Source organism: Zymoseptoria tritici, chromosome 8 (genome assembly GCF_000219625.1).
Source record: "Zymoseptoria tritici IPO323 chromosome 8, whole genome shotgun sequence".
Lineage (NCBI taxonomy): Eukaryota > Fungi > Ascomycota > Dothideomycetes > Mycosphaerellales > Mycosphaerellaceae > Zymoseptoria > Zymoseptoria tritici.
The window spans coordinates 2,417,477-2,429,439 of NC_018211.1; the positions used below are offsets into that span (position 1 = coordinate 2,417,477).

Here is an 11,963-nt window from a genome sequence, read left to right on the forward strand (position 1 = left end):
AACCGGATAAAACCGCTTACTACTATAGAAGTAGGGTAGGTATTAGGGTATACCTAATGAAATCTTACGCGTTAGGGTTAAATACAACCCTAATAAACATATTTTTACTAACATCCTTAGTAGGCTATACGTAGAGCGAGATACGTTCCCTCTACGCGCCCTCTCTCTGTTTTAGAGCTTTCTTAGCTAGGATAGCTATAGCTAGACCCTACCTTAATGTCCGCTACGTACGCATATACGTAGCGCTTACTCTCCTTCTCTTTCTCTTCCTTTCTTCTATAACAACACAGCTAAAATGCTACTTAGGTAAGAAGACTTCTTCTACTACTCTTTCTTTACTAATAGTACTAGGAGCCTAAGAACACAGACCGAGCCTACAAAGGCCTACAAGGAGTGGTCTACGGTAGACCCGAGCAAGATCCTAATCCCGATATGCCTTGTACATAACAAAGAACAAGAAGAACAGAACAAGAAGAAAACAGAAGAGCTAAATGCTCTTCTAGGTAGGTCTACTACCTAGACCTGTTCTACTATATAAACTAACATATATAATAGAGTCTACGACTGCTCGCATCGCATAGATCGAACAAGAGAAGAGAGAGCAAGAGGAAGCTAGCCGTAAGAAGATAGAGGAGCTAGAAGCTTCTCTAGGTAGGTCTACTCTCTAGACCTATTCTACTTAATAAACTAATATATATTATAGCTTACGCACACGAAACAGTCTTCTACGCGCAGCAAGAGACCGCGGCCCTTCACTACTAAATAAGTAAGCCTCCCCTATCTTATAATATACTTATATCTTTACTAATACTTTTATAGAGACGTTAGAAGAACAGGTGCCTAAGGCCCCTTTCAAACAGGGAGCAGAGGATCTAATGCTCTCTATCGAGTACCCGATCGACGAATTCGTAGAGCCTATGGATCTAGAGTAGATATACTAGTAGATCTAAGGGTAGAGATTAAAATTTAAGGCGTTTAGGTAAGACTTTCCTTCTAGACGGCCTATCTTAGGCTCTATCCTCTACTATAGTATCTTTTAGTTATCTAGAACTCTTTATTAGTATATTAACTCGTTTACTTTTTAATCTTATACCTATAGCCCGGCTCTACGTCTTATTATAATATCCGGAAGTTATAGGTATTAAAACCGAAACGAGGGAAGCCTCCTACCGGTTCTACCTTATACTAGCTCTTATCTACTCTCCTATATACTAAGGTTATCTAGACTATTAAGTAACCCTAGATTAATAAGGTAGTACCTAGTATATTAAAGCTCTAGTACCTCTAGACGTTAGAGTTATATACGGTAGAGAGACTAAGTATCTATTAACTTCCTTAGATAATAGCTTATTAATTACCTCGACCGATAGCTCGTTTATATATATTATACTAAGATATATATACTATCTATCTATGCTACTACTACTTCTAGGCTTATAACTATTAGAACAAATAAGTAGATAAAGCGATATAAAGCTAAGTAATCTATCTACGAAGGGGAGTCGAGGCCCTTATATCCCTATTATATATATAGATAGAATAGCCCGTAATATACTACGTAGGGTGCCCTATTTCGTTTCTAGGGTTCGAGCTATATCTAGTAGGTCCTAGGTCTCCCGATATAGTCCCCCTATCTCTTAATATAGTCCTCATATCTCCCCTAATAGCGTATATAGCGCTAGTCGGATAACTATCTTTAACCTAGATACCTTATTACCTTAGTATTCTCTTAGACCGATAGAGTAAGTAGATAGAAAAGTTTAGCCTAGTTTAGTACCTATCCTCTTTCTCCTCGATATACTATTTCTTCCTTTATACTATATCTATTAAGACTCTCGATATTAGGGTATCCTCGTAGTACTTTAACTTAGCCTCTCGATCTCCTCCTTAATAAGTAGAAACTCTTCCGACGTAAGATTAAATATATATCTATCTAACATTATTAGAGGCTGTTCGGTTCCTATAATAGCTTACCCGTATTAGTATAAGACGTTTGTTAGGGATATAGAGGAATAATACCGTTTAACCGTAGTTTAAAGTAGAGGTTCTTTACTACTTGCTCGAATTCCTTAGCTAGAGTCTCGTCGCTAGTCTGTCTACATTCTTCTCGTATTCTATCTAGAATAAAGTAGAGATCCGTAGGCATTCTAGTCGTTACTTCTATCGGTAGTAGAAAGTACTAGAGAATATTAGCTATCTAGTATTAGGCTCTTAGAAAATGTACCTACCTTAGGCATTCTATTAAGCCTATTTAGTACTAAGAGGAGTTCTATTCCTTTATAGAATAGGTAGAGTAACCGTAACTCGATTAAATAGAAGGAGGTATTAGAGTAGTAGTTAGGGTGCTCTTTAGTACCTAAGACGAATAAGACGCCTAATCTCGATACGTAGTCTATCCTCTTCCTCCGGCGTTAGGTTATCCTCTAGGCGGCGGAGATACTCGAGGGGCTCTCCTAGTCTTGTAGATATATCTAGACCTATTAGAATATTATCTAGGTTTCTTATTCGGCTAAGACTTACCGATAAAGCGCTCTCGGAGATATAGACAGATAATCCGCTCCTTAAACTGCTTAGCCTTATCCGTAGCTTCCGGCGTATTATTAGGATCGTTAATAAGTCGCTCGAGGCTAGTAAGAAGCCTTTTTGGTATCCCGATATAGTACGTAACGTCAATCTCGTCCATCTAATACTTTAGGTATAGTATAGTAGTAGGGTTTAGTAGTAGTACTTAGCGTACTCTAGGTAGTAAAGATAAATATTCTATAAGTAGGCGGGTTCGGAGTCTTTTAAGTACCTTAGGTAGGGTATCGAATATATAGTATATTATATTAGCTATAGAAGTACTATAGCGTATACTATATATCTATGGGCTATATAATATAGGGTATATATATCTAGAGCAAAATACTAAACGTAAAGCCTAGACGGCCTTAGGGTATATAGCTTAGGTATAAGGGTTTATCCTATATAGAGTACCTCTAACACCTATATCTAGAGGCTCTCTAGGCTACGGTCTAGCCTATACTAACATAGGATAGTAGTAGATATCTTATAGCGTACTATACTCTATAGTAACCTAGACCGGGCTAGGGTCTAGTATTATACACTAGATATATTCTTCTTATAGGTCTATATCTACTTAGGACTCGTATACTATAGAGAGTAGTAGCGCTTTGTATATTTAGACCTATCCTACGCTAAGGATATACTATTCTAGGAGGTATAGTATATACTACTTAATAGAGCGCCGGGCCTCGGGGTTCTATAGAGTATAATTACTTCTAGAGGTATCCTTATACCCTATATAATATATAGTCTTTATACCTATATACTCTACGGCTTAGGTAACGGGATATATAGGTTATAATATATATATTACCGGTTCGGGTTAGGTCTTCGTTAGGACTTCCGCTATATAACTACCGCTATCTACCTATAGTCTTTCTATAATAATTACTCTCCTCTATTCTCTTTCTTCTCTATCTATCTTAGGAAGAAGAGATATAGAACGCCTTACTACTACTACTATCTCCCCTACGTATCTCTACTATCTAGAGATATAAGCTCTCTCTCGGTTCTTAAAGCTAGAATACTATTTCTAGAAAGTATAGAGGGACCTACTATATTATCTACTACTTAGGGTCTAATAGTATCTAGTGTCTTCCTCCGGGTCTTCTACTACCGATCGCGCTTCGAAATAGTAAGTAGGGCCTACTCTACGCTCTTCTACTCGGAGTAAGAGGGCGGCCTCCGGATCTATAGCTCGAGATACTAAGAAGGACGTCCGCGTTCCGATACCGGAGGTAGTAAGAGAAGCTATCGCACGGAGCGTCCGTACGTATATAGTAGCTATATATAAACCCTACTAACGTCTCTATAAGGAGATCTTAGGATATCGTACGCCTTTTCTAAAGGTATTCTTAATACTAAGGACCCTAAGATATAGGAGAAGATACGCGACCTTATAAAGGATATTAAGGCAGAGAACTATATATACGGCCCTCCGAAGAGCAAATACCGGATGCTTAACGACCGTGCACCCCTATATAGATAGGACGGTCTTATAACGGGGGTTTCCTAGGGGTCTATAGTATTATTTTAGGGTATTATAGAGTTAGGGACTACGGGTAATTACTTAGGAAGTAGGATATAGAAAGGTTATATAGGGAGAGACGTATAGAAACAGTCTAGGGACTCTAGTATACATAGTATTCCTAAAGGGCTAAAATATAGGGTACTAGTAATATATAAAGATAAAGAGTAGGCTCGAGTAAGATACTATTAATAAGAACTTACTAGCGTCTACTATATAGTATAGAGGTCTATATAGGTACGATTAGAAGCCTCTACTATAAGGTAGCGATAAAGAGCTACTTACTCTAGGAGTATTTTACTACTTCTACCTTATCTCTAGTAGCCGCCGCGAAGATAATAACTATATCCTTAAGCTACTTATATATTAACGTAAGCGCCCTACTGCTCTCGAACGATTATACGCTAGCTCTTATACGAGTCGTTTACGTAAGTAATAGATATACGCGGTAGGGTACTAAAGTCTACTCCTAAATAATAGCCGGAGCTATTATCTAACTACCCGATATTTAAAACTCTACTAACTAATGTTTATAAAGGCCCTAGGGTTAGAATCCTATATATTATAACCTATGTCTTATATATTTTACTCTCTACTCCTATATTCCCCCTAGCCTATATCCTGTAGTAGCTTAGAATAGTAGTCTAGCATAATATACGCCCTAGCTCTTATAGATAGACTTATCTTATAACTAGCTAATCTCTCTCTATACTTATATAGACCCTCCTTCTAAGATAGACTCTTTTAATTTTATCCTCCCTATAATCCTACTAGGCTAGACTATCTCTTCCTCTCGAACTATTGTTCGTAGTCTATCTATCTCGTTTAGAAGAATATTATGCTCGTCCGTCGTAATATAGCCTTCGAGACTCGGTAGGAATTCGAGCGGGTCTCTAAGGTTTCTCTCGTCTATAGTTATATAAGCTCGGGTCTTCTTATACTCTCTTACTTAATACTTACTAAGAAGAACAGCCTTAATATAAAGCATATAGACAACCTTCGTAAATTGCCGTACTAGCCGCGGCGCGTAGTGTCCTAGAGGTAGAGACTCCCGGTCTATTTCGTCGAGAATTATAAACGTTCTCTTAGGAATTCTAAAGGGATAGTTAATAAGGACTCGCTCGCTCTATATAGGGTTAGTATAGTATAGTCTACCTCGAAGCTAGGGTATCCTACAATAGACATCGCTTCTCTCTTACTCTATTACTCTTTCTTTCTCTTTATATTATTAAATAGGGCAATCGGCTTATAGTATCCTAGAGTAGAGAGGGTTCCTAGTCCCTACTAATCTTAGTAATAGGAAGAAGAGATTTCGATATAATCTTTAGTAAAGTAAAGGGTATAGTTATCTTACTTACCCGAGATAAGCTAGTAGTAGAGTAGGGTAGGAGATATTCCTAGTATCGTAGAATAGACGTAGCCTTAGATAGCTATTAATTCTATATCTAGAGAGTAGGTAGCCGAGGATCCGGTAAGGTAGTAAAGCGCTCTATCTCCTCCTTAATAAAGTTATAATTCCTCGGGGAGTCTTTAAGGATCGGTGCGTTCTTTAGCTCTTCGAGGTAGTAAAGACCCGGGTAGAACTTTTGCTTATAGCCTAGTCCTTAAGTTAGTAATATCGCAAAGGTATAGATAGGCTATAAGGGTACCCTTAATCTTCTCTAAGATATATAGATTAATTAGACTTGCCCGAAGCCTCCTAACTTCCTCTCGAATATTCTCGGGTAGGGTTTCTTCCCTAAGGCGTTCGAGAACGCGGTATAGCTCTAGCGGGAGATAGAGGGATAGAAAGAGATCTTAATGTTCCATCTATTAGTAGAGCTTTTACTTTATTAGTAGAAAGGATAGGTAAAGTAGAGTATAGGATCTATACTCGTAGAATACTTATAGGTAGAAAGAGCGTCGGTTTAGGCCTTCTTATATTATCCGAGCGCCTTCTAGGCTATAGGATATAGAGTCTAGCTATATATCCTATATCTATTAAATCTATTCCCTATATACTATATATATTAGGTAAAGAGTTACGGTCATAGGGCTAGTAGTATATAGGGTATAGAGTATAATAAACCGAAGTATATTCGGGATATATACTATAGAATACTTAGATTAGTAGACTCTACCTTAGCCTCGTTTTAGAGTAAAGCTATATAGGGTTTCTATCTATAGGGTAGGGTAATATTATAGGGTTATATATATAGATATAGGTCCGGATTATAGTACTATATAGCTACCTAGCCGTACTTCTAAGAGATTATTATCTATATAAGGTATAGGACTAGTATTTGCTATAGCTAAGAAGAAAGGTTCTAGGGATACTATATATAGGTTTATAATACCTATATAGTAAGAGGGATCCGTCTAAAACTATATAGTTATTTAGAGTATAGGCTAGGTAGAGCTACGGTATACTATATTTATATATATATATATATATTATAGGATAGGACACTATATAATACCTTCTACTAGGCTTAAATAGGCTAGACGTAGTATAGGGTATATAGATTATTCTCTTTAAGCTAAGACAAGATATAGAACCCTTAAGTCTAGAGGTAGTACCTACTAATATAGAGTATATACTACTAGTACTATATAGCTCGACTAAGATACTATAGCTATCTACTAGAAGAGCTCTTAAGACCTTATACGCTATAGAATATATGTAGGGTAGGGCGTTAGGGCTAAGATTTAGCCCTATCTCGAGCTAAGCCGGGATTAGGGCTTTAGCTTATTCTAGACCCTCTCTAGCCCTACTAGCTTATAACTAGTACTATATATATATAGATTGTGACTCATTCTTACCTCTCGGGTACCCTTATCCGCTTTAGGAATAGTAGCCGTAGCTTAGTACGGAGCTAGCGTAGTATATCTAGCTTAGTTCTTCCTTTACCTATCCCTTTCCTTCCTTATCTCTATAGTTCCTTATAATACCTATCTACTACAAGTACAACACTTCTACAATGCCTAAGTGCGGTCACAAACGCGGTGCAGACCACCCCAAATTCGTGCCTTATAATCAAAGGCAATCTAAGTAAGATAAATATCTACTACTTTCTCTTACTTAGTACTTACTTTCCCTAGGAACACAAGCATCCAGGGAGCCTACGACCGCATCCGAGAGCTCGAAACACTCCTCGAGCAAAGGGACAAAGAGATACAAGAGCTAAAAATAGCTCAAAACAGTAGTAGTACCTCTAATAGTCTTAAAAACCTTAGTTTTTACTAATTTCCTCTAGATTCCTCGGCCTCCTCTACTATAACCGACCTCTCCCAGCCTACCGTACCGTCCGGACAATACATCGGAACGTTCTTCGACCCGTCTTTAGGGTCTAGTCCGGTATACGGAGCTGAAAGTAACTATATAGCCTCTAAAACCCTTAAAATCCTTAGTTTTTACTAATTTCCTCTAGATTCCTCGGCCTCCTCGACTGCGTACGACCTCTCCCAGCCCCCTATACCGTCCGGACAATGTGTCGGAACGTTCTTCGACCCGTCGTTAGGGTCTAGTCCGGTATACGGAGGTGGAAATAACAGTAGGGCCTCTAAAACCCTTAAAATCTTTAGTTTTCTCTAAATATTCTTAGGCTCCTTAACCTTCCCGACGGCATACGAGCTCTCCTAGCCTTTCGGAACGTCCGAACAGTATTCGGGAGGGCTTATAGGCCCTAACTTTGCACAGGGCCAGCCGTACGCCTTTGAAAGTAAGACTATATATCTATATCTACTAGCTACCTTACTAATTTTATTAGATACGTCTACTCTACAGTTTGAGAGCAACGAGTATGGTGCATAGGTAGTTCTATAGAGGCGTACGGAGTTTGTTCTACCCTATAACTACTTACTTTTATATCCCTTTAAGTATAATAGCTATAGTAATAATATAGGTACTAAGCCTCTTTATCTTATACTCTACTTTCGTAGGGGGTTATTATAGAGCGCTACTATATAGCATAGAGAGTAGACGCGGGGTCGGTTAGAAAGTAAGTATCGGTAGGCCTTACTTAGCGTTTACTCTACTACTATCCCTAGTATATAACTAGATATAAACTTATATAGTTAAGAAGCTAGAAGCTAGACGACCTTTAGTTATCCGGAGAATTTATAACTAGTACCTCTACTCTAATCTAGACTATAGCTTTAGGGTACTACTAGGGTTAGTAGATAGTAGGTAGGGTTAGGGTACTCTACGCCTTAATTAAGAGACTCCTACTACGAGCCTTCTATACTATAGATATAGGATATTCCGGGAGAGGCTCTTTTATATAAACCCGGTAATAGAGACTAAATCTTAGCTATTCTAAGACTATAGCCGATAGTCTAGTTAGGTATTAATCTTATAGCTTAGGGTTAGATAGAATAAAAGAGTTAGGAACGTATATACTTAGTTAGTTCCTTAGGTAAATAAATAATTAATCCGAGGTATTATACTAGATTAGACTAAGCTTAAGTTATATCTCTTAGTAAAGAAACATCTTCGGATAGGCTAGTACTACTAAGTCTTACCTAGACTAGGGAACGTTACCTATAGCCGTCCTCTAGGGTTTACTAGCTAAATTTTTATTATATACTATACGTACTATAACCTACGAGATAGACTAGTATTCTAGCGTAGGAACTATAATATAATAGTAATAATAGGAGGCCTCGTAGATAGTAGATTAAAGAGACCTTCTAATAGAAAGACTATATACCTCTAGGTAAAACGTCTAACTAAGTAACTAAATACCCTAGACTCCCGTATATATATCTTCGGACTAGCTAAGTTACCTAGGATATCGGAGCAAGATCTATAAGAGTGTTAGGACCTCGGGTTAATATAAGCTATATATAAAGAGTCTTACCGATGTTTAAAGTAAGAACCTGTTCCTTTAAGATTCCTCGCTCGATTCCGGACAGAGTATCTTTAGAGACACCTTGACCTAGTAGCTTCGATATATTCTCCTTTACGTTCCCGGTATCTCGATTCTCTTTATACTTAGTTAGTATAAGTCTACCTAGAGAGTAGAGTATAACATACCGGTTATAAAGATTGTATACTCCTTCTTTAGATTATATAGATTAATACTAGACTCTAGCTTATCTAGTAGTTTAAGGGTAGCCGGGTCTTCCGAGTAGGTTTCTCTTAGAGTCTTTATAATATCTATAATGTTATAGTCTCTACTACTAATTAGAGTAAGTAGTAGAGAGTCCTTAGTAAGGGAGGACGTATACGGCATAATAGAGAGTAGAAGGGTTTTAGGAAAAGTAAAAGAAGGTAGGGACTTAGTCCGGTTTAGAGGGTTAAATACCTTTGTCTACTCTACTATCTACTATCTACTATCTACTATCTACTATCTACTATCTACTATCTACTATCTACTATCTACTATCTACTATACCGTATCTACTATCTCCTATATTATATATACTATCTATTATACCTAGGGAAGTAGCTACCGTACTCTATTTATTATCTATCGTTTCTTATTTACTATACTCTCCTTACTATACTCTATCTACTATACTATGCCTATAGGTTATATTAGTAACTACTAGTAGCCCGGTACTCTCTAGGGCGTAGAGGGTAACTCTATACTAACTCGGGCTACTAGTATAGTATTAAAAACTAGAGCTTAAGTCCTTTTAGATACTCTATATATACCCTCTCCTATTAACTCTCTAGGGTACGGCGTTAGTATAGTCTTATATTCTAGGCCTTTACCTACTTATCTATAATAACTTCCCTTAGAATCGAAGATATTAGTTTAACCTATAATAGCCTTAGGGTTTAGGGTACCTTAAGTAGATAATAACTATAGGATTAAAGAGGGTTATTAAAGAGGCCTAAGAAGATAGGGACCCTATATACTCTAGGAGACTAAGACTATCTAGTAGGGTAAGAAGAGCCCCTACCCTATTCTACTTATAATAGGCTAGAGCTAGGAGTCGGTATAGAGTCCCTTAGATATCCTAAGGCCTTTAAGGTAGGAAATAGTATACTTATTTGCTTACGGTCTTCGTAGAGTAGTTAATAGAAACCCTTCCTATATATATAGCTTACTCTCCTTCCTAAGGTCTATCCCTCTACTACTCCTTAACGCCGTATAGACCCGGGTACTCTAGACTCTCTACTACCTAACTAGTAGCCGCCTTATAGGTATAATAAGTCTGCCAATCCTTAAAGTCCTTCCTCGCCGGCGGTCTAGATATAGTTAGTAAAGGGCTCCTTAGTTTAAAGAGCTAAACCTACCTAGTATAGACCGGCTTATACTTAGGTCTATTCTTTCCGTTTAGGCCTTGTAGTGTCTTTCGTAGGCTTCCTAGGGAGCCGCCCTTCGGATTTGCGTATTGTTCTCTCTTTTCTAATCTCTATTAGTCTAGTCTAGTATATATAGTAAGGGTATATATACCGTCTATAGGGAATATCTTCTTAGTAGAAGAAGAACGTTCTGTCCGGTCTTCCGGAGTACTACTAGGGGTACTAGGCGCCTTTATAGCGCCTTCGATAGGCTCCGAGCGCCTTCCGGTTGTCTGTTGTAGTAGAGAGGCCTCCGGTTCTTTACCTCTTATAGTAGAAGTAGTAGGGTTCTCCCGAACATCTAGAGTAGAACTAGACGGTATAGAGGGCTCGCGAGGCTCGTTCGGGACTCTCTTAGGTAGAGCAAACGTAATAGGCCTAGGAGTAGCCCTAATAGGGCGGGCCGGCCTTCGGGATACGCCCTTAGCTATAGTAGTTTAGTAGAGTAATAGATATAGTAAGGTCTATACTTACGCTGTATAAGGCAAGGGCTTACGGCGTAGTACGTATAGAGAGACATCTTTAGCCTAGGAAAGGCAGAGAGTACCTAGGGAAAGGTTAGTAATAGAAAGAGTAGCTTAGAAGAACCTACTTACTTTATAAGATATAAAGTAGAGTAGAGACTCTAACTCTAGAGAGTATAGAGTAGAGTAGAGTAGAATAGAGTAGAGTAGAGTAGAGTAGAGTAGAATAGTATAGAGAGTAGTAGGTACTATAGTAGTATAGAGGAAAGAAAGAGGAGAGATAGGTACTATAGCTATTATTATATAGGCTACCTAGGACATTAAGGTTGCTATGCTTACTAATAGACCTATATACTAATCTATATATATATATAGATGTAGCTAAGCCCTACTATATATATATATCTATATATATATATAGATCTTTTAGCTATATCTATATATAGATCTTTTAGTTATATCTATATCTATATATATATACATTCTTAGGTTGGGCTATACGTTTCTAGGTTTAATCTATGTATATATATATAGATCTTTTAGCTATGTATATATATAGATTCTTAGGTAAGGCTATACGTTTCTAGGTTTAATTAATATATATATATAGATAACTTAGAGTAGTATCTACGTATAGTCTAATATATACTATATAGTATAGGTTATATAGTACTTAGGGTTTAGTATATACTATATAGAGATTAGCTAGGGAATAGTAACCTTAATATTCTAGGGTAGAGCTACGGCTTATTATATATAGGGTAGAAAAGTTAATTTAGCGACGACGTAAGGGGTTACGGACAAACGGAGACCGGTGTTCGACGCGGCGTAGTCGCTTTACCCTAGGATAGTCGTCGGGTATATCGCCGTCGTCGACCTCGCTGTCGCCGTCGCTACCGAGGGGTATCGGTAGCGTTGGTCGCGCATAGCTCCGCGAGTAGACCTCCGATCGCAAAATCGATAGCGGGAATCGATTTTTTAGGGTCGATTTACCCTATATAGATACCCGAAATGTCGAAATCCGCTTACCCGGCGATTTCGAGATTTTATTTAAATTTCGGCTTCTAGACCGACCCTGACCAACGCCTAACGCCCTCTTAGTAAGCGGGGCCAAAATAAAGAAAAATCA

The 11,963-nt window shown here is 38.0% G+C and overlaps 1 protein-coding gene across 1 annotated transcript; it reads right to left on the reverse strand.

Annotated features, from left to right (window-relative positions):
• Positions 1-10,671: 10,671 nt before the first annotated feature.
• On the reverse strand, positions 10,672-11,761 carry MYCGRDRAFT_95476 (uncharacterized protein; the record flags this gene model as incomplete). Its single annotated transcript, XM_003850152.1, has 5 exons — positions 10,672-10,797; positions 10,867-10,917; positions 10,967-11,001; positions 11,174-11,181; positions 11,676-11,761. 5 exons carry the CDS (start codon positions 11,759-11,761, stop codon positions 10,672-10,674), a joined length of 306 nt encoding a protein of 101 aa, XP_003850200.1.
• Between the last annotated feature and the right edge of the window lie 202 nt (positions 11,762-11,963).